The 25,923-nt window shown below is 50.5% G+C and overlaps 1 protein-coding gene across 15 annotated transcripts in view; it reads right to left on the bottom strand.

Annotated features, from left to right (window-relative positions):
• PYROXD2 (pyridine nucleotide-disulphide oxidoreductase domain 2) overlaps window positions 1-25,923 on the bottom strand; it is a 32,899-nt gene that overhangs the window by 705 nt on the left and 6,271 nt on the right. For 6 of the 15 annotated variants that reach the window (XM_033186452.1, XM_033186433.1, XM_033186442.1 and 3 more), the window contains exons 3-15: window positions 24,199-24,292; window positions 23,928-24,001; window positions 15,839-15,994; window positions 13,110-13,263; window positions 11,221-11,282; window positions 11,026-11,123; window positions 8,788-8,929; window positions 8,290-8,424; window positions 6,875-6,947; window positions 6,463-6,619; window positions 4,215-4,369; window positions 2,887-2,993; window positions 693-813 (exon numbers count right to left, since the gene is read on the bottom strand). In XM_033186452.1, the coding sequence (XP_033042343.1) occupies window positions 693-813; window positions 2,887-2,993; window positions 4,215-4,369; window positions 6,463-6,619; window positions 6,875-6,947; window positions 8,290-8,424; window positions 8,788-8,929; window positions 11,026-11,123; window positions 11,221-11,282; window positions 13,110-13,263; window positions 15,839-15,994; window positions 23,928-24,001; window positions 24,199-24,292 (1,528 nt within the window). Of the gene's footprint in view, window positions 1-271; window positions 331-692; window positions 939-2,886; window positions 2,994-3,743; window positions 3,945-4,214; window positions 4,370-6,462; window positions 6,620-6,874; window positions 6,948-8,289; window positions 8,425-8,787; window positions 8,930-11,025; window positions 11,124-11,220; window positions 11,283-13,109; window positions 13,264-15,838; window positions 15,995-23,927; window positions 24,002-24,198; window positions 24,293-25,923 lie in introns of those variants that run through there. The other 9 variants (XM_033186476.1, XR_004431243.1, XM_033186509.1 and 6 more) reach the window with 9 other exon arrangements.

The raw sequence follows: 25,923 nt of genomic DNA, 5'->3' as shown, positions 1-25,923 counted from the left end.
GCCAGCTCCCTTAGGCTTGGAATGCGCACAAGAAAGAATTGTAAAGTTGAAGAAGTTAACTTTATCCATCCTTTCTGGTCTAAAATATGGATGGAGGCCTCTAATCCCAGCACTTTGGGAAGCTGAGTGGGGAGGATCACTTCAGCTCGGAAGTTCCAGACCAGCCTGGGCAACGTGACAAAACCCATCTCTACAAAAGAATAAAAAATTAGCCAGGCATGATGGCACACACCTGTAGTCCCAGCTACGCCAGAGGCCGAGGCAGGAGGATCACTTGAGCCCAGAAGGTTGACGCTGCAGTGAGCTGTGATCATACCACTGCACTCCAGCCTGGGCCATAGAGTGAAACCCCGTCTAAATATATATACGGATGGGGAATTTAGGGACGTGGGTCTCTCACAACCCCACATTGGAATGTGGTGAGATGCCTCCACCAGGACGAATCCCCAGGCCTCCTGAAGGAGAGGTGTGAGCTCAACTGTGGGCTGTGGTCAGCCTGGTGGAGGCAGCGGCTGGGTGCTCACCTGTGCATGGAGAGTTCTGAACACAAGGCAGCTTCTTATGGTGGGAGTTCCCTGCTCCCCTCCCTCTCTGCTGCCTTCATTGTTTATCTTCTTCCTCCTTCTCCAAGTCTCTGGCCTCCAGTGAGCCCTCCCAGTCCCCACAGGGTAGTGGGACTCCAGGTCACTCACCAGGATGAGCCCCACTTCCACAGAGACACAGGCCCTGGAGAGGGCAGCGGTAGCCAGAATGCAGGGGCACAGGGCGGGCAAAGTAGAGCTGGTCCAGGGACATGGCACAGTGGAATATGTTCTGCAGGGGCAGGGCCACAGTCATTAGCACAGGAGCGTTACAGCCTTTCCTGTCCTGGCGGGGTTTCTTCCCCTCCCCTGTTCTCCAGCAAAAGTTCTTCTCCTTCCGGGATATTTTCTTGGGTTCTTAAAATGCAGAAAGGGAAGGAGATGAGATGGAACGGGCACATGCCCTGGCGCTGGGAGTGAAGTTTTCTAGAGGCCTTTTGAGGAAGAAAGCAGGGTGGGGAACAGGAACTGAACAGGAAAGAAAAGAGGGTTTTGCTATCTACTCTGCATCCCTCTCGCTCTGCTGGAAAAACAGAATCATCTGACTTATTGTGGCTGCTGGCATGTGTCTCTGTGAGAACTTCCTCCTGTGGCCAAGGCGTCCACCTGAGCCCGGACCCCGGTGTCCAAGTTCCAGCAGGATCACTGTGAATGGCAGACAAGGGGCAACGGAGCCCGAGCACGGTTCTGCCCCCCCTGGCTTGGGTGAGACCAGCCCCAGGCTGAGAAGGGAGGCAGCATAGGACAAGCGAAGGTCAGACTCAGGGGGCAGGTCTGGACAAGAAGCCCCACGTCTGCCGGGCATCACCACAGGAGTGTCCCCCCACTGTCCCCCTCACCTTGCCCCAAACTGAGGCCATCCTCTTCCCTCCGTCTGCTCCTCCCCATCCTCCTGCGTCAGCGAATGACACCACCTTCCTCCCCCTGGCCTCTGCACCTACCCTTCACATCACCTCCACCCTAACCCCCATGTGCACACTGTCACCAAGGCTTCTCAAGTCCGCCTGCCCCATGCCTGCTGTACCCAGTCATTCCCTTCCTTCCTGCTGCCTGGCCTTCTTTCCTCTACCTGGACCAGTGCTGTTCAGTGAACATGTAATGGGAGCTACATATGTACTTTTTGATTTATTAGTAGCCACATTTAAAAAGTAAAAGCAGAGCCTGCTGTGGCCTGTAATCCCAGCACTTTGGGAGGCCAAGGTGGGAGGATCACTTGAGCCCCAGAGGGGCTCAGCTACTTTGGTCCCAGCTACTCAGGAGGCTGAGGTGGGAGGATGGATGGCTTGAGCTCCAGAGGTCGAGGCTGCAGTGAGCTATGATTGCACTACTGCACTCCAGCCTGGGTGATAGAACAAGACCCTATCTCTAGAAGGAAGAGAAGAGAGGGAGGGAAGGAGGGAAGGATGGTAGGAAGGGAGAGAGGGAGAGAGGAAGGAAAGAAGGGAGGAAGGAAGGAAGGAAGGTAGGAAGGGCAAGTTGATGAATTAATGTCAATAACATATTTAGCTCAATATATCCAAAATATTACAATTTCAACATGTAATCAATATATAAATTATTGATGAGATATTTTATATTTTTTTCTATACTGTGTATATTCTACACTTGCAGTACATCTCACTTTGGCCTCAGATTTTTCTTTTGCTTTTTTTAAAAAAATTTTCTTTTTAGAGATAGGGTCTCATTCTGTTGCCCAGGCTGAAGTGCAATGGCGCATCACAGCTCACTGCAGTCTCGAACTCCCAGGCTCAAGCAATCCTCCTGCTTCAGCTTCCTGGGTAGCTGGGACCACAGGTGCACACCACCACCCCTGGCGATGTTTTTGGTTTTTTGTTTTTGTAGAGATGGGGTCTCACTATGTTCCCTAGGCTGGTCTCTGGCCTTGCAAGTGCTCAGTAGCTGCAATGAGGCAACTGAGCCTGGCCTCCTAACTGGTCTCCCTGTCTCCAATCTCTAGTTTTTGATAAACTGAAGTCTGAGGACATGCTGCTGCCTTGAGAAGGGGGTACTCTCTCTGAAGAAAGTCAGATGGCAGAGCCAGCATGGTTATCAAGGCAGAGGGCCACAATCCTGGTGACCTTCTCAGTGGGGCTGTCCTGCCTGTGTTTCTGAGTCCTCACTAGGGATCCCCCATTCCCTCGATTTGACCACTTCTCTGCCCTCTTTCAGCCAGGGTCCCTGCCACTGTCCTCCCTTCCTGATGAAAGCTGAGTATGGAGGGACAAGATAAAGCAGAGAGGTCACAGCCAGGAAGTGAGGGCGCAGAGGGAATGCTGTGTGAGAGACCCCCTAGGCTTATACGCACCCCTCCAGGAAGCCCGAAGATTCTCTCCAAATCTGGTGGTGTGAGGATGTCTCTGCCAACCACAGAGTCCTTGAAGCCAGGGGCATAGACCTCGATGCAATCAAACACTGGGGTGCCAAAAACAGAGAAATGAGATGGTGTTAGGAAGAAGAGGAGGCGCTAAGGGGATACAACTTGGCAAATTTACTAATAGTCATTAAATTACACACAGACATGGATTTATTTTATCATATGCAAATTATACCTCAACAGGTGAAAAACAAAAATCAGCCCACAAGCAAATGAATAACTCATCCCAAAGATGCATGGGCAGGCCAGTCCAGTCCCCAATTTTCCCCACTTCCCTACCAACCCTAAACACAAAGCTGCTTGTCTCCTCTTGCATATGCAGCTTTTTTCACCTCATCACTTTCCACAAGCTCGCCCTTTCTTTCTTTCTCTCTCTTTCCTTCCTTCCTTCCTTCCTTCCTTCCTTCCTTCCTTCCTTCCTTCTTCCTTCCTTCCTTCCTTCCTTCCTTCCTTCCTTCCTTCCTTCCTTCCTTCCTTCCTTCCTTCCTTTCTTCTTTCTCTCTCTCTCTCTCTCTCTCTCTCTCTCTCTTTCTCTCTCTCTCTCTCTCTCTCTTTCTTTTTTTTTGAGACAGAGTCTCGCTCTGTCACCCAGGCTGGAGTGCAGTGGTACGATCCCGGCTCACTGCAACCTCCGCCTCCCGGGTTCCTGCCTCAGCCTCCGGAGTAGCTGAGATTACAGGCATGTGCCACCACCCCCTGCTAGTTTTTTTTGTGTTTTCAGTAGTAATGGGGTTTCACCATGTTGGTCAGGCCTGTCTTGAACTCTTGACCTCAGGTGATCCACCTGCCTCGGCGTCCTGAAGTGCTGGAATTACAGGCATGAGCCCCCATGCCGGTCTGCTCAAGCTGTTTCTCTTGCTTGGAATGCCCTTTGCTGCCTGGCCAGCTCCTAGTCATCCTTGGAAACCCAGCTTGACTGTCCCTTCCTTTGAAAGCCTTCCTTGTCCCTCTGGCTCATGTTTCTCCTTTGGTTCATGCAGTCAGTTGTGCTGTAATGACAGGTTTCTTAATTTGTCTCCTCCATCCCTTGCTAGGCTGCGAGCAACTGGGGGGCAGGAACTGTGTTTTCTTGGCTTTCTTAGCCCAGTTCCTGACCCCAGCAGTCATTCACTATGCTGACTTGAGGTTCCCTCGACTATTTCCTCCCTTTGGGACGTCACCTGCAGCTGTCAATCCTGAATGGGGCAGTGAGGAGGAGCAGGCCCAGTCAGGTCGCAAGCCCGGCCGGCTCTGGAGGCAGAACATGCAGCTGTCTTTACCTCTGTCTGCATAAGCGTCTCTCTCCCGCTCGTCCCAGGCCTTGCCTCCAGCCAGTGTGTAGGGCGTGTACTGAGTGAAGAGAGAGACTACGTGGCAGCCGGAGGGAGCCAGGGTGGGGTCCAGCGCAGAAGGGATGCAGAGTTCAATCATAGGCCTGTGCGGGCAGGGAGGAGAGACGGCAGGTCTAAAGAGCAGCAGTGTGGAGGGAAGGGCCTCTGAGATGACTTGGGACACAGTGGAGACCCTGAGATGACACCAATCCTGGGCGACTGTCGCTGTACGGCCACAGTGGTTGTGCACTTGCACTGGCTTAGAAGCCGCCAGCGTGATCCAGAGCACCTGTGAGGAGCTGGCCTTGCCCAGACCTCCGAATCCATGGCCTGTCCTTGCCTGCCTTCATCACACGCTGTGCTCTAACCACAGCTCCCAAACGCAAATGTCTCCAAGGTCCACACAGACAGTGGGAGTGTGGAAAGAGGCCAGGCCTAAGACAGCAGGCGCCCAGGCAGCCAGATTTCAGCCAGGCTTTAGCGGCCTGACTGCCTTTTCCAGAGCAGACCAATGGAAGACAGAGTTGCTAGGGCTACCTCAAGCTCCAGCAAAGCTGTGACCTGCTTCCCACCCCACCACCTTTGCCTGCCACACCTTTTCTACCTGGAGCACATTCTCCCTCTCATCTCCAAATATGAGTCTCCTTCAAGGCCACGGGAAACGCCCCTTCTCCCTGAGTCCCTCAGCCGCAATATTTTTGCTGAACTTGGATGTCCACCAGGGATCTCAAACGTCCCCCGTTCAAACCCCAATGCCTGATTAGCCTCTAAAATCTGCTCCACCCCCGCCGCCTCTTCCTCTCTTCAGTAAATGGAGGCACCATTTCACAGTCGCTCCTTTTTATTACCTACTTCCCACTCCCTGTCCAACAGCAAGTCCTGTTGGCTTCAGCTTCAAAATACACCCAGTCTTCCGTCCCTTCTCATTACTTCCACTGCCCCCACCCTTGTCCAAGCCACTGTCCACTCTAACTTGGATTCTGCAACAGTAACCCATTGCAACAGATGCCTTAACATTTTCTCCACACCGTGTCCAGGCTGGTCTTTCTAAAGTATAAGGCAGACTCTGCACAAACTTTCCTGGAGTAAGAGCCAGGGCAGTTGACAAGACCCAGCACAATTGGATACCCTTCACTCCCAGGTGCTGTCTCTCCAGTCACTCTGGCCTCGTCCCTGTGCCTCCTACACAGCAACACACTCCTGCCCCAGGGCCTTTGCACCTGACCTTCCCTCTGTCTGGATGTTCTTTCCCAGGTACCCACAAGATCTGTATCCTCACTTCCTTCTGGTCTCTGCTCAAGTGCCGCGTTATCAGAGAAGCCTTTCCTCCCCTTCCCTGCCTATTTTTCTCCGCAGTGCTCATCATCAGTGCGTACTTGTTGATTGTCTTCCTCTCACGGATAGAAAGTCAGCGACCTGAGACCTTGTTGGCTTTGCTTGCTGATCTGTGCCCAGTCACTGAACCAAGCCTGGCACAGAGTAGAGACCCCAGAATATTTATAAATGGATGAATGAACTTTGCCCTATACCCTTCTCTCCAGGCGCACATCTTCTTTACTACATGCTGTAAATATTTGTGTACCTGTCTTATCATAAGCTTCGTGTTGGTTTCATGCCCCTGCCCTGCTAGTTCTCCCAGCCCGTACCTAGTACAGAGCCTGGCACTGAATAGGTTTTCAACAGTGTGTGCTGGACAGCGGACAGGATGGAAAGGCTCTTGCTCCTATAGTGCCCCTGCCTTTTCTGGAAGGATGGAAATACAGCTGCAGTGGGAGGTGGGAAATGCTTTTAGAAGTTTTGCAAGAAGGCAGCTTATCAGAAAAAGAAAGGCTATGGAGCAGGGGACTGAGTGAGTGCGTGCCCCCTGACAGGTTCTGAGTGAGAGAACCTCCTTTGCTCTCCCAGAACACATTTTCTCGTCTTCTTCCCCAGCCCCAGCACTTTCCCAGGCAGCGCTCTGCCTCTCTGCCCCTTCCGCTAACCTGAGCTGCTCTTCACCCTTACCTGCCCTGGTCCTCAGATTTTTCACCTGGGATGCGCTTCCTGTCCTTAGAAGTTAAGTATGGATTTTGGCAGATCCTAACTCACTGTGAAGGTTGAACGCCAGCCCTGATCCCTGCTGTGTGTGGCATGGACAGCCCCGCCTCCCAGGCCCACGTGGAAGAACATCAGGGGATGTTCTGTCCAGGACTCCTACCTGTGGGAAGGCAGGCCGTCCATGGCGTCTTCAAAGGCCTGATGAAGGAGGAGGGTGTCTTCACAGTTCAGGTGGATGGAGCACTGGTGATGGGGCAGCGGATGGCCCCTGGGAGCATTGGGGGCCGCCAGGAAGCTGGGCAGCCTGTCTACGGCCACTGAGGGATCAAAGAGGAGGGTCAGGTCTTAGCCCCCCAAGGTCCTCCCTCTACAGCCAGCACCCTGCTACCCTCAGTGGTGGATGGGAGTAGGAAAGTACGAGCAAGTGTTTCACCTTCTGACCAGGCTGCAGGGGGACATGGGCTGGAGGTCAGGGAATGGAGATGATGACAGCGTTCAGCTGCCCCCCGCCTGGAGGCTTCTCACTCGGATGGGTCAAAGAAGACAGTGCTGCAATGTAGTGTGTCTCTTACCATTGATCTTGGTGACAGGCGACCGGGTGTCCAGCTGAGAGATTTTCTCCAGGAACTTCTCAGGAAGCCATTCCTGGAAGGAGAAGCCTCCATGAAAGCCCCCAGACGTCCAAGACCCCAAGGAAGCTGCCTTCTTTCTTTGCTCAGGAAGATCCCTCAGTCGCTCCCTCTGGAAATCCTCTTCATCCTTCAAAGCTCAGCCAAAACCACCTCCCCTGTGAAGCCTTTCTAGATCCCCTCCCACTCAGCTCTAACCACTTCCTCCTCTGTGCTTGGCCAGCAGTTCTGACTGTGAAATAGTCCACACCTCTCTCTGCTTGCAAAGGGGACAGTGGTTTGCAGGTCTCTTTTCACTACTGGTCTGTAAGCTCTTGGAAGCCTCAATGATCTCAGAATTGGCTTAATGTTTCTTTTTACTGATGTTTGTTGAATTTTATTAATGGAATCACTCAGAAAAAGTAGTGCTTTGCCCCTAAGAATTGCCCCCAAGAATGGCTGGGAGCTTCCTGCACGTATACATGTTATCATATCTTTTGGGCACAGGGAAAGTCAATTGCAAAAACTGTCCCCCAAAGCTTACCCCTCCCTGTTTGCACACCCGTTTCTGTGTAACCTTGCAGTGCCCTCACACTCTGACTCTGGGCTTGGCCATGAGACTTGCTTTGGCCAATGCTAGCAAACAGGATGCAAAGAGATCAAACCACGTGATGCTTGCACACATGCTTGAGCTTGCCTGCTTTTGCCCCTTGCCAGACCCTGAGAACATGCCTGGACTACTGTGCTGCGGGAGGACAGACACACGGAGCACAGCTGAGTCCCCCCAGTCATCCCAGCAGAAACTGTCCTGGACCAGCCACCACCGGCTAGCTCCCAAGAACATGAAGGAGTCCCGCCAAGATCAGCAGAGCCGGCAAGCTGACCCGCAGCTGACTGCAGATGCATGAGCTAGCCGTGAGCAGCTGAAATCCACCAAGATCAACTGAAGTCTCCAGTTCTGGGTGCCAGTATTTCTTATTGTGTGCCCAGAAGTTTTGTGGCTCTTTTAATTAATTAATAATCATGGATAATACAACAGATAGTTGACACATACAATGGAATTAGAGCTGGTGAGAGGGGAGAAATGAGGAAAGTAGGAAAGTTGTGGAAACAACTCTAGATCGAAAGTCAGACCTGGGTTCTAGCTCTGGCTCTGCCAGTGGCCAGAATCTTGGTCACTTCACCTCTCTGGCCCCTTCTCCTCACCTGTGAGGCTTCTTCCCTGTTTGCTACCTGCCCTTACCTGCCTGTTTCCCAAATGCAGAGACTTGGCTTTTGCATCTCACACCCTGATGCAATCCTGGCTCCCTCAATCCCCACAGATTCCAACCCCTGTTTTGGCAGACATCTAAGCTCCACCCTCCTGCCCGCAGTCTCACCTGTGGCGTCAGCTTCAGGAAGGTGATCTGCGGTGATGTGTTGGACAGCACCACCTTGCTTCTCACCTCTGTGCCATCTTCCAGCACAACTCCTTGAACACAGCCTTCACTGTTCACCTGCACCTTCACCACTGTCTAGCGCCCATCAGAAACCCCCAGGAAGGGAAACCCAGGTTAGATCTTGTGGGATTCCCATGGTCTGTGATGGTCCTAGGCATTCGCAACTTCTTCATCCCAAACCCACCCCATCAAGTTCTGCAGCTTCTCCATGAAGCCTCGGCTTCTCCATGAAACACTCAGCCTCAGTTCAGTGACCAGGGAATTCAAAGGGGGTGGTTAGCCACTAACAGGCTGCTTGATTGTAGTCTCTTGATTCTGCAACCCACCCCCTCACAGCTCCTCTGTTCATCAGTAAAACAAGGGACCTTCCAAATCTGAGACTTGGTTCTGTCCTGGGATCCTTGCCAATAACTGGGGTGGGGTAGAGGGGCTGTTCACCTTTTCAGTGAAGATGCTTGCTCCATGGGTGGTGGCTGAGCTTGCGATGGCATCAGAGAGGGCACCCATGCCCCCTTGGACATAGCCCCAGGCCCCCTGCATCCCCTCCAGGCCCCCCATCACATGATGCAGCAGCACATACCTGAGGACAGACCATCCGACTCAGATCCTGGAGGTGGGATCTCATCTCCCCAGAGTTGTAGGTGCAACTATTCCTTTCCATCTTGATCTTCAGCCCCTCCCTGCCACCATCCAGCCCTTTCCCAGTAGCCTTTAATGAGCTCAAGTTCTTGTAAGAGCCCTTTGCCTTCTCTACACTGACTCCCCAGCAAGTGTGTCTATGTGCATAGCTTTATTACCAAAAAGAAGGCAACGATGCCCAAACCTGTAGCTCCAGCATTCTCCTGAGCTCCAGCTCCTGTGTCTAACTACCCATAGATATCTCCATTTGGATGCTTTCTTGGTAGGCATCTTAAACCCACCACCTTTTCCCCATTCTCCAGCTGCTTCCGCTTCAATCTTTCCCATTCCAGTGAATGACACCTTTCCATAGAAGGTTCTGTTTCCAACAGAAACCAGGTGTCAGTCTTGACCGCTACCAACCTTCCCCATCTACGTCCACACAGCAATGCCAACTCAGCCTCCAAAGGGCTTGCAAGGCCACCCCACCTCTCAGCCTCTCTTCTCTTCCTTATGCTGCTGCAGTAGTGCCCCTCATTGGAACCCCTCTCCCACACTTTCTCCCCTGCAGGTCTTTGTCCACATATATCCTGGAGCCTTATCTTAAAGCCCAGCTGTGCTCCTGCCACTCACTTATCGCCATTCCAAACCTCCCTGGCTTGGCACTGCTCTTAGGGAATGGCCAGTCTCCTAGCAGGTGCTCCAGCCTCATCCCTCATCCTGTCCCCTCTCTGTACCCTATCCTCCTAACTAACAGAACCACTAGATTCCTGGGTAGATCACACGTTCTCTAACCCCAGCATTTCCCCTGCTGTTCTGTCAGCCTGAAGCCCCTTCCTCCCTCATCTTGTGTTTTGCTAACTCCTCTTTGTCCTTTGGGTCTCAGATCAAATACCTCTTCCATGTGGAGGCTTCTCTGACCCTAGATCAGGCTGTGTTCCGGCTGCTCCTCCTAGCATCACACTCACACCACTTCATCATCATCACTCGCTCTGTGTCTCTCACCCATCAGGACGTCTGCTCCACTCACTACGGTATCCCCAGCACCTAGCGAGCGCTCATCCATATTTGTTGGAAGAATTAATGAAGGAACAAATTACTTAAAGGCACATTTCACAAACTGAGCACTGGCTAAGCCTCTCAGAGATCCCAAGAGAAAAGGGCAGGAGGCCCCAGCTGGAAGATCCAGATTGGCTGGTAGATCACAGCTTGGCCAACGTGTAGCAACTGCTGCCAAGCCCCCGTCTCTATGGTCCTGGGGGAATTTGGGGCCGGCTTAATATGTGTTGAAAAACCACTTCCGAGGGTGTGCTCATCCCTTGAGTCCCTTGAGAGAAAAGCCACGTCGACAGCTTCTAGCTTCTAGCTGTATCTTCTGGTGCACTGGAAACGGCCCAACCCTTGGCGGCATTCTCCATCCCAACACACACACACACACACACACACACACACACCCCTCCAGTCCTGCTTCTGTGGGGGCTCATTAAGTCAGACCACACTGCAGGCTTCACTGTGTCTGACTGCCACCTCTCGGATTGGGCTGTCAGCGCACACCCGCACTCACGAAGAGAAAGGCAGCTTACTGTCCATCCTGAGGTGTCTATGTGAGCGTCCCGGAGCCCAGGGAAAGGACCGGTGGCAGGCAAGGGAGAATGGGTGTTTGCGGGAGTGGAGAGGTGGAAGAGGGAAGGGAAGAGGAGAGGAAAGAAGATATTAATGTTGAGATACCAAGCGGGAGGTGGAGAGAGACTTTTCTTAGTGAAGCAGTAGGGCACAATCACTAAGAAGGAAGATTTTGGGGAGTCAGACACCTCGAGCTGAAAATCAGCCTTGCCACTTGAGTGGCTTTGGGCAAGACACTCCCTTCTCTGAACCGCAGTTCTCAGACGTTGCTCTGAGGGTTAAATGGATGGTGTGTGATGTGCCTGGCTTGGTTCCTGGCTCACTGGGTGAGCTCTGTTAAGTGGCAGCTGTTGCTGCAGCCACTGCCACTGTTGTCCTCACTCCTGTTGGGGAACATGCCCCATTCCTGTGTCCCGCCTCACACCCCTCACTCACCCACTCCCCGGAGTGCGGGGACTTGTCATGGCTCCAATCACAGCATCTGTGGCCAGAGTGGCTTTTAGAGGCTCAGACTCAAACCACTGATCCAGCACCTGGACAGCACAACAGCAGAGAGAAGGCCTTAGGGGCCTCGACGGGAGGAGAGTCCCCTTGCTCCCTAGTCGGGCCTGATGCTGGGGAACCGCTCACCTTGGTAATGGGAGCTGTGAGGACCTCATAATATTCGGGAAGCTGGGCTCCCAGGATGCGGCCTATAACAGAAGATCCACAAAACAGAAGTTGAAACAGGTGACAGGGAAACCCTCCAACCTGGCCTGTGGGATAAAAGATTGGAGGAGGCCGAGACTTCCTGCCGGGAGATGGTATAGCACAGCCAATGCAGAGACAGACCCAGCTTGAGTCCCGGCCACACCTCTCACTAGCAGCGCCTGGGACACATTTTTAACATCTCTGAACCTGATTCTTTACCTGTAACACGGGAATCCTATTTTACACCCCAAGGGCTACGGTGAGCATTAAATGAGCTGGGTAAAGCATTTGCAAGTTCATAGGCATTTAATATGTTTAATCAGTTAGCATTATGTTTGGAAAATTTTAAACTTGTACCTTATTCCCTTATTGCTGATCCATTCCTACAACCCTGATTCAGACCATTTCAGAGTAACTAGGTTTTAAGACCTTCAGGATAGAAATCACGGTCTCTAGCCTTATAGCATCCAGGCCTAGCTTAGTGTCTGGTACCTAGTAGTTGCTTGATAAATGTTTTTTGTCTGTTTTTCACACAGAGCTCCCTGGACTGGTTATCTGAGAGGCAGTGTCTACTTTTTGCATTTGTAATAGATTCCACTGGCTCCACACTCTTTGCAATGTATAAGTCTGCAGTGCCTCCCAACCCACCACAGCTTGGTTAACCTGCCCGGCTCCTTGGCTCTAGGCTCATCCACGTGACTTGGCCAGCCAGTGTAACGTTTACAGATGTGACACAAAGCCAGACCTGAAACAGGCCTGTATATTGGGGCATGCCCTCTGTGCTTGTGCCACTGATGTGAAAAGTCCATGCCCAGATCAGCATGTGCTTCTACAAGGAGGACGGGAGGTACCTGGAGCAGAGCTGCCTCCACTGAGCTGCTGCAGACACAAACACATGCCCGAGACCAGACCAGATCAGCTGAGCCAGCTGGGACCAGCTGAACCATGAAGACATGTGGGAAACAAGCGATTTGTTTGTTTGTTTTTTCTAGGATATAGAGGCTAAACTGGTCTGTATATCCTCAAGGAGGGCAGAAAATAATAGCACACTTGATGTGCCTTCCATTCTCATACTCATGACAGACATTACTAACTGATCACAGAACTTCTCCTTGCTGACCCCAAATCTAGCATTCTTCCTGTATGGGAGCAGCACTTCAAATCTCTTGGCCCCTATATCTTATTCTAGCCACAGCCATGATGCCGAACTCCATGCAGGCTTTGATCAGCTTCACAAAGGCAACTCCACAGCATCTCACTTCAGTGCTGAAAAGTAAGCCTCTCTACTTCTTCCCTAGGGCACTCATGGGAACCTACTTGGCACCCACAGATGCACAGCCCAGAAGTGTGGGAGTCAATGCCCTGTGAGGCAACCCTTGACCAATGGGAGATAGAACCCAAGGAATAAATATTTCCCTTTCCATCTCCCGAGAAGGTTCCTCAAATGCATTTCATAAGGTTTCCCAGAGGGCCCACACAAGTCCAGCATCTTGTCACCCACAGTGTGGCTAGTGTGATCACACACTCTGGTATTGACTCTTTCTCTGTCCACTCTCACCCCTACTTTCTCCTATTTTTGTGCCTTGGGGTCACCCTTCCAAATGAAGTACCCATGCACAAGCCTTGGTCTCAAGCTCTATTTTAAAGCGCATCAGCCTAAGATGCTCTCAACAAAGTGCTCCAGGCTGCCCGTAATTGATCACAGCATGTTAACTGATCCCAGCTGGCAGGTTGCCATGGAGGTTCAGGCTTGTGTCTAGGCATTGAGACAATGAGCTCACCTCCTTGAAGGTCACTCATCATGCCCTGGTGCCTGCACTTGGACTTACCTGCCTTCAGCAGGGGCTTGAGGGTGGACAGCGACTTGATCCTTTGCAGCAGAGAGCCACGCTGGAGGGCCGCCATGTCCACAGGGGCCGCATCCAGCAGAGGGTCAATGGCTAATGCCAAGCGATGCATGAACTCCTCATATCTGGGAAAGACCTGCAACAGAGCTCTGCATCAAGGCCCCATCATCCACATCCCTCCCCTCCATGCTGTCCCCATATGGCCTGTCACCCCCACAGCTTGATGGTTCCTCAGGCCTCGGCTTGGCTCTGTTGAGCTCCCCCAGTTCCAGGTGTCTGGGTTAACATCAACACCAAGAAGAGTACATGGGGTGGAGGTGGGGGTGGTCAGGAGACCCTGGGCGATAGAGGAGTGACCAGGAGTGGCAACAGGGACACGGAGCTAATGCTGGCCAACACAAAGTGTCACCCACAGAAAGCTGGCAAGAATCTTAGGGTGTGACCTCTGCGATAAACCATGAAACCACTTAGAAGTTTCTTCCTTCTGTCATTTCTTCTTTTTTTTTTTTTTCCAAGATGGAGTCTTGCTCTGTCACCCAGGCTGGAGTGCAGTGGCGCGATCTCGGCTCACTGCAACCTCTGCCTCCCAGGTTCAAGTGATTCTCCTGCCTCAGCCTCCTGAGTAGCTGGGATTATAGGCATGTGCCACCATGCCCAGCTAAATTTTTGTAGTTTTAGTAGAGACGAAGTCTCACCATGTTGGCCAGGCTGGTCACGAACTTCTGACCTCAAGTGATCCGCCTGCCTCGGCCTCCCAAAGTGCTGGGATTACAGGCGTGAGCCGCTGCGCCCAGCCTGTCCTTCTGTCCTCTCATATATTACTGGTAGAAGTTAGACCTTTGCTTGTATTCTTTTCTAGTCTGTAGGTCTCCCACACTGTCTCATCACCCGCAGTCACAGAAGACTGCCTCTTCTCACCCCACAAGCTCCCATGTCAGAATCCACTTTCGAAAGCCTGCTTTCTGACACTACTTTCGCTTCCCTGGTGGGCACAGGAGCAGTGACAGAAGCCTGTGCTATTGGAGGCCCTACCTGATTCTTCTTAGCCTTGGACTTTGCATTTTGGTCTATCTCTACCCATGGATAGACCCATGACATTTTAATAAGTGTTACATAAAGAAAAGTTCCATGTTAAAATACATTTGAGAAGTCTTGGTAAAAACGAAGTTAAACAGGTTTCTCTAAGCAGGACTTTAATATGACAGCATGGAAAGGCAAAACCAGGAATCAAGCTCCTTACTTTCCACAATGGGAAATGGGCCCTTGCCTCTGGTGTGTGTGGTCGCTAGAGTGTAGGGCCACAGCTAGTGTCCTGCAGGCCCGGGGACCTGGCCTTGTGCCAAATCCCCTCAAGTGCATCTGAGATGGGCAGGATTTGGACGAGAGGATGCAGGTGGTGGTCTCCAATCTGCCACACAAAAGAACCATCAAAGAAGCACTTTTAAAAAGCTAAGCTCCTCAGGCCGGGTGTGGTGGTTCATGCCTGTAATCCTAGCACTTTGGGAGGCAGAGGTGGGAGGATTGCTTGAGCTCAAGAGTTCCAGACCAGCCTGAGCAACATAGTGAGACTTTTGTCTCTACAAAAGAATTAAAAATAACTTAGCCGGACATGGTGGTGAATGCCTGTAATCCCAGCTATTCAGGTGGCTGAGGCAGGAGGATTGCTTGAGCACGGGAGGCGGAGGTTGCAGTGAGCCAAGATCGCACCGCTGCACTCCAGCCTGGGTGACAGAGTGAGACTCCGTGTTAAAAACAAATGAAATAAAATAACAAAATAAAAGGCTTAAGCTTCTCAGGTGATTCTGATCATCAGCCAGGTCTGAAAACTGCTGGTGGAAGAGACTTGTAGGCCGTGCATCTGTGGTTCTCTAAGTTTTACCCAGTAATAGATTAACACAAGAAAAGCAATGTACATGGGTTCTATTAACCTAGGTTCTTCTTATGAAAATGTCTCCACTGAGATATGATTTAATGCTACACCTCAGCTTGTATCCATGCTTGGTACAAAATGGCCATTCAAATAATCTTCCTATGTCCACAGAACCAACTGTGGCAGGGCCCTCACGGAACTCAGTGGCTCATCTAGACAACGCCACCCAGCAGGTTCCTAGAACGCAGTTCCAAGGGGAAAAAAGTGCATTCTCCATCCAACATGTGCTCATCCCGTCACCAGGGCTGCACACCATCATGGACACTTCGTTGCCTTGGGCAGTCAGGAGGGAGCCTTGGGATGCCACATTGAATGAATATTTAGAACTCTCTTGTCCTAAGTTCCTGATTCAGTTGATTTTATCCTTAATTTTCTCTGATCATCCCTCATCTTCCTTTCTGGCTTTCATGTGCTTTAATGTGGACAAACACTCGGAACTCTGTCTGAAAACTGGAGGGGCATGAAGCACTTCCCGGTGTAAGAACATGCCGGTGCATTTCCTCTTGAACTCAGCATGCACAGCCCCTCTGACAGTGGCCCCATATTGAACACATGCTGGTGTGCGGGTCTTCCAGTCCACTGGTCTTCATCAGCATCCTCCACCCGCTTCTCTTCCCAGTGCCTGAGATCAAGAGCTGCCACCAACTGGAGCCCTCCTAGGAATGTGGGGTGGCCTGGCCCAGTGCCCATGGCCTTTGGACAGTTGTTCTAGGACAATCCAACCACGCCCATCTTTAGGCTGCTGAGGGAGTAGGAGCTCAGTCACTGTCGCCTTCCCTACCTGGGCATCCTTCCGGGAGAACTGGGCAATCTGCTTCTGGTTTTCTGCCATGTCTGTGCCCAGCAGAAGGGACCTGGGCACCTTGCTGCCCGCACCCTCTTCCAGCATGGGGGTGAAGGAGTAGGGGTTTCGAAGATGAAGCCTCAGCCCATGTTTCTGCAGAACACAAACAGCACGGCAACAAATGAATGACTCTGTGGTCTCTGCCCGTCATCTTTTTCTCCTATTGTGTGTGTGTGAACACACAGGTACCTGTGTGTAGATTCCCAAGTGTATGGTCCTGGTGTCTGTTTTTTAAATATAAGTTTATAAAAATCCCTCTTGCCCAAGTACCCTATGCAGACAATACTGTCTCATACCCCAGTACACTATAGCATTCTATACCATAGCATACATACCATACCATGCCATACAGCACCACGCCATGCCACATCATACCATACCACACTACATCACATCACACCATACACACCATGCCTTACCACACCCTACCACATCATATGATACTATACCATGTCCTATCGCACCACACTACGCCATGCCACATACCACACCACACCACGGCACACTCATTCCGTGCCAGGGACTGTACTAGGGTTTACAATGGTTACCTCACAACAACTTTGTAAGTACAGTCTTGCATCACTTAACGATGGGGATATGTTCTGAGAAATGCATTGTTAGGCAATTTTGTTGTAGTTTGAGCATCACAGAGTGTACCTACACAAACCTAGATCTGATAGCCTACCACACATAGGCTGTGTGGTGTAGCCTATTGCTGCAAACCTGCACAGCATGTTACTGCACTGAATCCTGGAGGCAACTGTAATACAATGATATTTGGGTATCTAAACGTATCTAGGCTGGGAGCAGTGGCTCATGCCTGTAATCTCAGCATTTTGGGAGTCCAAGGCTCACAGATTAGCTGAGGTCAGGAGTTCGAGAGCAGCCTGGCCAATATGGTGAAACCCCATCTCTACTTAGAATACAAAAATTAGCTGGGCATGGTGGCACACACCTGTAGTCCCAACTACTCGGAAGGCTGAGGCAGGAGAATCGCTCAAACCTGGAAGGCAGAGGTTGTAGTGAGGTGAGACTGCACCACTGCACTCCAGCCTGGGTGACAAAGCGAGACTCTGTCTCAAAAAACAAAAACAAAAACAAAAAACCCAAACATAGAAAAGGTACATTAAGAATATGGCACAAAAGGTAAGAAAAATGATACCGTATAGAGCCCTCACGATGAATGCAGCCTGCAGGATCAGAAGTTGCTCTGGGTGAGTGGTGAGTGACTGAAGGCCCAGCACATTGCTGTGCACTACTGCACGCTTTATACATACAGTACACTTAGGCTACACTACATTGATTAAAACATTTTCTTCAGTAAGTTAGCTTACTGCAACTTTTAAACTCTATAAAAGTTTTAATTTTTAAAACCTTTTTGATTCTTTTAAAAAGACACTTGGCTAAAAACACAAACATTGTATAGCTATATAAACTATTTCCTTTATATCCTCATTCTATAAGTTTTTTCTGTTTTCAAAATTTTTACTTTTTTTTTTTACTTTTAAAATTGTTTTGCTAAAAAGTAAAACGCAAACACACACATCAGCCTAGGGCTACACGGGGTCAGGATCATCAATGTCACTGCCTTCCACCTCCACATCCTGCCCCACTGCAGGGTCTTCAGGGACAGTAACATGTGTGCTGTCATCTCTAGAGAGCAATGCCTTCTGCTGGATACCTCCTGACAGACCTGTCTGAGGCTGTTTGACAGTGAATTTTTTAAATAAGGAAAAGGAATACATTCTAAAATAATAATAAAAAGTATAGTATAATAAATACGTTAAGTGACAAAGTAATTTACTATCAAGTATTATGTACTGTATATAATTATATGTACTAGACTTTTTGACGACTGGCCGCACGGTAGGCTTATCGTCACAAACACATGAATAATATGCTGCACTGTAACTATGACATCACTAGGGGACAGGAATTTTTTTCAGCTCCATTGTAAGCTTATGGGACCACCATTGTATATAGTCTATCGCTGACCACCATGTTGTCACGTGGCACGTGGCTGTCTTACTATCCTCATTGTACAAAAGCAACATGAGAGGCTCATAGGAGTTAACTAATTTGTCCCAGGTCACTTTAGGAGGTAGGTCTGGGTTTCAAAACCACAGCTGTGTAACTGCAAAGCCCTAGCTCTCAGCACCAGTCTGTAACTGCTCCACTTCAGAAATAAATAATTAAATTTAGAAAGACACAGTCAAGCAATGGTTATGTGAAAATCTATACTTACAAGGTAGATAAATTATTAACATCAGAACATTTTATTTACTTCGCAGACTCATTTACTCCAGGGTCACTTTAAGTGGAAGTCCCCCGATGCATTTAAAATATGATTTGATTTACAAATATTTGATTAGCACACAGAACTTTCCAAGAGCATATCTACTTCCTCAAAGGAGGCACAGATAAAGCAAAAGGGGCCTGTGCTGCCTCCAGTTTCTGCTGTCCAGAGGCTTCCTTCTCCAGATCCGTGGCCTGCTCCCTCAGCGACTGGAGGTCTTGGCTGGAATGCCACCTTATCAGCCAGGCCTCTCCTGCACTTCCTGCCCCCTCGCCCTGCAATATTTTTCCCCAAAGTACCTGTCACCACATGGCTAATCACATATTTAGTGTTTTCATTGTCTCCTCAAGTAGAATGTGAGCCCTGTGAAGTCAGGGGCATTGTCTATTTTGTTCACTGCTGTATCCCCCGCATGCGGACACAGTGCAGTTAATAAGCATTCCGTCGACTCTGAATAAATGGATGCTACGTTGCAGACAAGGTACGGCCGCAGAGGAGAGAAATGAGATCTGAGAGTGGAGGTTTTAGAAAAGCACGAGGAAACCAAAAACAGGCTTTTCCAACAATTGCCGCTGGAGTTGCTCCACACTGGAGACGTTCCAGGCAGGCAGGCTCGCCGCAGCTCTGGACACTCTGTGCCTTGAGGAGGTTCCCGACACTGGCAGGGGCCGGGGCCAGGAGACGGCTGGGGTCCCTCCTAACCCTAAGATGGAGACATTCTTTATTCTAAGCTGGAGAAACTTCCAGCTTCGTTCTTCTTAAAGTAGTCAACTCTCTCATACCCAGGAAGCATCCTTAGTTTCTCTCCTTGTCATTCTTGACATCCCCTACGCTGCCTCCAGAACCTGTGTGCTTCTCTCTAAGCCACCATTTTGGGAATCGCTGCAGCGGCGGCCTCGTGATCCACATGCGACCCCTCCTGTTTCCGCGGAGTCCTCACCAGCCAGCAGGTGGGCTGACCTTTGTAAAGTCACACATCCTAGCAGTGAACTTCCTGATCACACACCTCACTGGCTTCTCGCTGCACTTGGATAAAATGCAGTCCCCGAGTTGGCCCCTGCCCCTCCCACCCCAATCTGCGGCCCTCTGCCTGTCACTCCTCTGCCCTGGCCACACTGATCTGCCCTCTGCTCACGCCTGCCTGGGTGGGTCCATCTCCTCTTCCCTCTGACGGGAGACCGTCTGCTCAGATGTCCACGTGGCTGCTGCTGGTGACCTCTTGGTATTTGAAAACGTGCTCAAATGTCACCTCCTTGAGGAAGATGTCCTTCCTGGTCGCCATCTAGGCTGGAATCTCCACTCTCTCTCTAATGCTGCCTTCTTTTCTTTTCTTCTTGGCACTTACCTCTACCTGAAGTTCTCTCCCTAAGAGCAGGGTCCTTGCCTTTCCAGTTCACTGCTGTACACCCAAGGGCTTCTCTCAGCGCCTGGCACACAGCAGGTACTCAGAAACATGGACTGAATGAATGAATAACCCCCCCCCAAATCAGGGACCTAAGAGGAATCCAGAAGTTATTCCAAGTATAACTAATTGACTATGAATCACTTTTCATTTGATTCCAGGACTTTCTCTTCTAAATGGAGGCTCTGTCATTCTTAATGGTGTTAAATCAAATTTAGCTTAAAGCTGCCTCCTTGAATACTTTAAGCTCAGCTGAAAGGTTTCTCTGTTCATAGTGAACTCTAAGCTAGAAGGAAGTGTAAACAGACTGTAACCTACTCCTGTGTCAAGCGTCGGGTTTTGGCCAATCAAAGGGGACCAAGTGTTTAAACTGTGTTCAAATAAGACAAACACTGAGCTGTATCCCATCCAGCTATTTCTGTACCTCACTTCCATTTTCTGTACATCACCTTTCACTTTGTCTATGAATCTTCTTCTACCACAGGGCTGTGCTGGGGACTTTGAGCATACTCTGGCTCAGGAGGCTGATCCATTTATGAATCATTCTTTGCTCAATTAAACTCTGTTAAATTTAATTTGGTGAAGGTTTTCCTTTTAACAATGGTTTTAATTATGTGGAGTTCGAATGAGAAGGGGAATGTTAAGGAACCATCAGATTATATCCATGAGATTTGTTCGGATTATGAAGTATTTTTCTTAAAAAAAAAAAAAAAAGAAAGCAAAACCCTTCTTTTATTTACCCCATGAGAGTTCTCAGCATGCATAACCATCATGGGTGGAAACTGTTGGAAAGTGTGTGTGTGAAGGATGTGTGTCTAAATGACCAGAGATACAAGAGATTTTTTTTTTTTTTTGAGATAGAGTCTTGCTCTTTCGCCCAGGCTGGAGTGCAGTGGCGTGATCTCGGCTCACTGCAAGCTCCACCTCCCAGGTTCACGCCATTCTCCTGCCTCAGCCTCCCGAGTAGCTGGGACTACAGGAACCTGCCACCATTCCTGGCTAATTTTTTTTGTAGTTTTAGTAGAGATGGGGTTTCACCATGTTAGTCAGGATGGTCTCGATCTCCTGACCTCGTGATCCGCCCACCTCAGCCTCCCAAAAGTGCTGGGATTACAGGTATGAGTCACTCTCTCTAAGAGCAGGGTCTGGCCCGTAGGAGAGATTTAAAGGGTGTGCTTCTCAAAGTTGTGTTCCGGAGGCCTCCTCTCTCAGAATGACCTGAGAATGCCATCAAAAAGACGGTTTCTGGGCCCCACCACTGCCACCGAATCAGACCTGCGAGCAAGAACCCCAGGGAAATCTCCGCTTCCCCAGCAGTTTCCCAGGTCATACTCTGTGCCCCTGCAAGTTAGAGCCCTACCTTAGAGAGATTTCCAGGAGAAAAGTAGGAGCAAAATGAATAAGACTGAGTGAGACACAGAAGGTCAGTGAGAGGGGGGAGGGAGGATGAGGTTGCCTCTGGCAATGAGGTCAAGGCTGGCCCAGGGGGAGGTGGGGAAGGTGGCTTATGGCTGAAGGGGATGAAAAGCCCCCCTCCACATCCCCTTCTCTGCCAGTGCAAAGGCTCTGCCCTTCCAGCCTGGATTCCATCACCCAGCGTGAGACTGCTGCAAAAGCAAACTCCGCTGGGCGCGGTGGCTCAAGCCTGTAATCCCAGCACTTTGGGAGGCCGAGACGGGCGGATCACGAGGTCAGGAGATCGAGACCATTCTGGCTAACACGGTGAAACCCCGTCTCTACTAAAAAATACAAAAAACTAGCCGGGCGAGGTGGGGGGCACCTGTAGTCCCAGCTACTTGGGAGGCTGAGGCAGGAGAATGGCATAAACCTGGGAGGCGGAGCTTGCAGTGAGCTGAGATCTGGCCACTGCACTCCAGCCTGGGTGACAGAGTGAGACTTGGTCTCAAAAAAAAAAAAAAAAGCAAACTCATTTTCTAGGTGGATGGAACCGGGAGGTGATCCAAGTCAGTGCTCGCATTGACAGCTGTGGAAACTAACACCCAGGACGGGGAGGCAGGCCCTGGTGGGGACCACAGAGGGTCAGTGGAGGGTGCTTTGGCTCAAGGAGGGGAGGAGGGGCAGCGGTGCCAAAGCTAAGCCTTACACTTTAGTTGGCGGCTCAGTCTAATTGGATACAGCCATATAAGTGGCAGGGTGATTGAGTAGTCTCTGGCCATTGGTCTTTCTGGAGCCTCAGTTTTCTCAAGTGCCAAAAGGGGGTAATAATAATAGCAACAAGTACTGAGCCCTCTGTGCACCAGGGACTGTGCTGATGTAGCCTTAGGAGGCAGGTGTTGTTGTCATTCCCATCTTACAGATGAGGAAGAGAAGGCATCACATGGTGAAATCACACAGCTGGTGAGCTGTGGAGCAGGGAGGCAGATGCAGCCGGCCAGTTTCCAGCAGCTCCAGTCTCAGCCTCTGTGCACACCCCGCTGGAGCTGCCAGGGACACTCCATCTATGACCATGTTCACCACAAACTACAAAGAGCTAGAGGCATGTGAGTCTGGGTGGTATCGGTACCAAGAGGCCTGAGTGCATCATAGCTCAAGAACAAGGAGTAGGAGACAGTCCGACCTTGGCTCAAATTCTCCATCACTTTCTAGTTCTGTGAATTTAACCCCCGAACTTTAAGTTCCCTGATTGTAACATGGCTCTTGACTTACAGGTGAGGAACAATTGAGATAGAACATTAAAGGTCATAGCCCAATATGTGATGCTGATAAAGTAAATGCTCTCCATTATAGTTTTGGAAAAAGGATATTCCTGGAAAGAGTTTAGTTGCCCTCCTGTCAATGCCCTCCAGGCCCTCAATGTCCTGTTAAAACAAGGTGCTCCAGATGGGGTAAGTCCTGCACATCACACAGCAGAACTGCTTTCTCCCTGATCTGAGCACTGTACTCCTATGAATGCAGCCCAAAGCAGAGGTTAAAGCATCTACTCAATTCACTTGGGAGCTTCTAGTTCAAGGAACACTATGACAAATACCATTTCAAATGAGTAACATTTTTTAAGTAAAGAGAATAATCAAGTGAAAACGTCCATCCTGTGATTCTTAGTCTCATAGATCAGGTTTGCCAAAAGGAGGGTCCCTGTTCCCCAACATCTGCTACTATGAATAAGTGGTGCATTTACAAACTGCCTGCTGCCATGGTCCGGTCTGGACTAGAGACCAGCGACTCACCCCCAGCCCTGGCTAGATTTCATCCAGTCCTGGTACCAGGATGCACATACTCTGTCTCAGTGGCTTGAAGAAGTCTCTACATGAACCAGTTAGAGCAGCCAAAGAGCTGTGAACAGCAGCTGGACATCACACTAGCTTAAAATTTTGAATTTAGAGCAAAGATGGCACCAACATGGCTGGGTGCGGTGGCTCACGCCTGTAATCCCAGCATTTTGGGAGGCTGAGGTGGGTGGATCATGAGGTCAGGAGATCGAGACCATCCTGGCTAACACGGTGAAACCCCGTCTCTACTAAAAATACAAAAAATTAGCCGGGCATGGTGGTGGGCGCCTGTAGTCCCAGCTACTCGGGAGGCTGAGGCAGGAGAATGGCGTGAATCTGGGAGGCAGAGCTTGCAGTGAGCCGAGATAATGCCACTGCACTCCAGCCCGGGCGACAGAGCAAGACTTGGTCTCAAAAAAAAAAAAAAAAAAAGATGGCAGCAACGTGAGTGGCAGCTGCTTGTATAGATGGCACTAAGAACCCTTTTCTCTGAGTGGTGAGTGACAGTGGTACCCAGCAAGTAGAAGCCAATCAGCCTCAGGAATGTGGTGACGCAGTTTATAAGACAGTGGGGGTGAAGGAAGGTGAAAGGGTTGGCAGCAGGGTTGGGCAAGGTTGCGGACAAAGGTCGGTGGACTGAGAGGCAAACAGCACCAGATGAGACTCCCAGGAAGCTTCCAAACAGCCCGGGAGCCAGAAAAGTCCCCAGGCCCCACTTTCTGCTCCAGCTGCCAAGAGAGGGAATCAGCTCTCAAGTTCAATGAGGGCAGAAATGGGGCTTGTGTCCCAAGGCAGCTGTAAGCTCAGGTGCCCAAGGCTTCAGATAGGTGTCCCACAGGGCCTGATGGTGACAAAGCTCATTCTTCAAAAGAAGTCTGATTCTTGGATGAAATTTCCCACTTTTCAAGACACTATATGGACAAGACAAAACCCATCCATGGGAATGCAGCAGGGAAATCCCGTGGGATACACAAGACTTGGGTAGAAGAGGGAGCCCTCAGGGGCGGGCATCACCTCGGGCGTGGAACAGGGAGGCTCTGCCCAGGTTGGGAAGATGGAACTGCCTCCTCCCTCCCTGCAATCAGGCCGGGGAGGCCCTACCTTCAGCTCCAGATCAGTGTAAATCTGCGGCCTCAGCAGGCTGAGCAGGTAGGACGCGCGGGAGAACTTAAACCCTGAAACCGAATCCAATGAAAACGGTCACCAGGGGTCAGCAGGGATGCAGACCGTCACCGGGGGTCAGCGGGGACGAGGACCGTCACCGGGGGTCAGCGGGGATGAGGACCGTCACCGGGGGTCAGCGGGGATGAAGAGGATGAAGACTGTCCCTGGGTCACTGCCCTCCACTCCCCCATGCCACATCAGAGCTCACCTGGGACGATCTCCTCGGTGACAGCTGCACCCCCGATCACATGGCGCCTCTCGAAGACCGCGGTGTTCACCCCCAGTCTCTGCAGGTATGCTGCCTGGGAAGTGGGGCAGCACACAGGGCCCTCCCTTTATCCCTCTGAAATGTCAGGGCTCCCTCGGGCTGACCCTCAGACTAAGGTCTTCACTATAGGCCAATATGCCCCACACCCCATGGCCTCCCCACCCTGCTCATGCTGTTCCCACCTCTGGGAATGCCCTTCCCTGTGCTTCCCCTTCCACTCTTGCCTTTCCTAGATGTCCTCTAAGATCTGACAGGCCTGCTCCCACCCCTCCGCTTCCCAACTGAAGGCGGTCTTCCCTCCTTAGAGGCCTGGTGCCTCAGGGTCTCACGCTGCTTCCTGCCACCCTGCCCTGGGATGTTCCTCTCCTTCAGGCAGGGAACAAGCCTCAGTCCTCCTACAAATGCAGCACAGTGAGGTGAAACTTGTGAATGCTGACTCTTCCGCCCAGGTTCAGCCCCTCGTTCTCTCTCTGCTGCTGCAGCCTCAGTACCTGATCCGCCTGGCCTGTTTGTTCACCTGCAAAAATGGGGCTGATGAAAATAGTCCTGGCTTTACCCACTTCATAAGGCTGCTGTGAAGATGAACTGAGCTGGTCCCTAGACAGGGTTTTAAGTGGTCCCTGGCACAGAGAATGTGCTCAGTAAATGAAGCTGTTCATAGCAGAGCTTTATTTTGGGAGAACAAATGATGCAAGGATTTCTATTAACTTTTTTCTAGCACTTAGTGGAAAAATCAATAAATATCCGTTGAACCAAACTGGTCATGAATCTACCGATCTAAAATGCTGGCCCTGTGACCACAGGAATGGTGCCATGCAAAAGTCAGACTTTTCAAAAAGCTTACTTGGCAACTATTATGTGCCAGAAACAGTGAGTATATTGTCTTATTTAATTTTTCCTACCAGCCACGAGGCAGGTACTATGATTCTCCCATTTTACAGATGAGAAAACTGAGGCTCAATAAGGTTAACAGCTTGCCTCAGGCTCACAGAGCTGAAGAGCAGAGGTCTTAGGAATTGAAATGAGAGTGTGAAACCAGCGTCTATCCTCCTAACATATCCTACTGAGAAAGAAACAGCAGCCGTCACTCAGTGGCTGAGGCCTGGCACGCAAGGTAAGCTGCATCTCCTATTACACAGGAACAATCTCACAGATGGACAACCCCAAACAAGGTTTCTATAAGACTATGATAAAATGAGGCAAGCACAAACAAAAGCAATGTCTCAGTGCCATCGAGAAAATACCCAACACCCCTCTTGGCTGAAATGAGTGACTGCTACTTCTTTATCAATTACTGCTCTCCGCACACATCTCTCTCCTCCCTACAGATCAGATTTCTTGAGCTGCCCAGTTGTAGATACTCCTTCCTGAGAGTATCTAATCTATGGCAATCCCTATTTCCTTAGGCCTTCCCTCGAATCAACCAAAGCTCAAATCCTGTGCTAGGTTCTTTCTAACACCTTCCTACTGAGGCAACCCAAGGTTCCCCTGATGTGAGTCCCCTCGCTGCAAAGAGCAAGAAACCCAACTAGACTAACTACAAGTGTGTTCCTGGTGGGCTTTGGGTAAAGGGGATGGATGCCAGCCTTCCTTGGCCTGGAAACTTCCAATAATAACAGCCACCACTTGCATGTGACAGGTCCTAGCAGCAAATGACCCATTACC

Source organism: Trachypithecus francoisi, unplaced genomic scaffold (genome assembly GCF_009764315.1).
Source record: "Trachypithecus francoisi isolate TF-2019V2 unplaced genomic scaffold, Tfra_2.0 Contig01579, whole genome shotgun sequence".
Taxonomy (NCBI): Eukaryota; Metazoa; Chordata; class Mammalia; order Primates; family Cercopithecidae; genus Trachypithecus; species Trachypithecus francoisi.
This window is presented reverse-complemented; position numbering and strand designations above follow the sequence as displayed.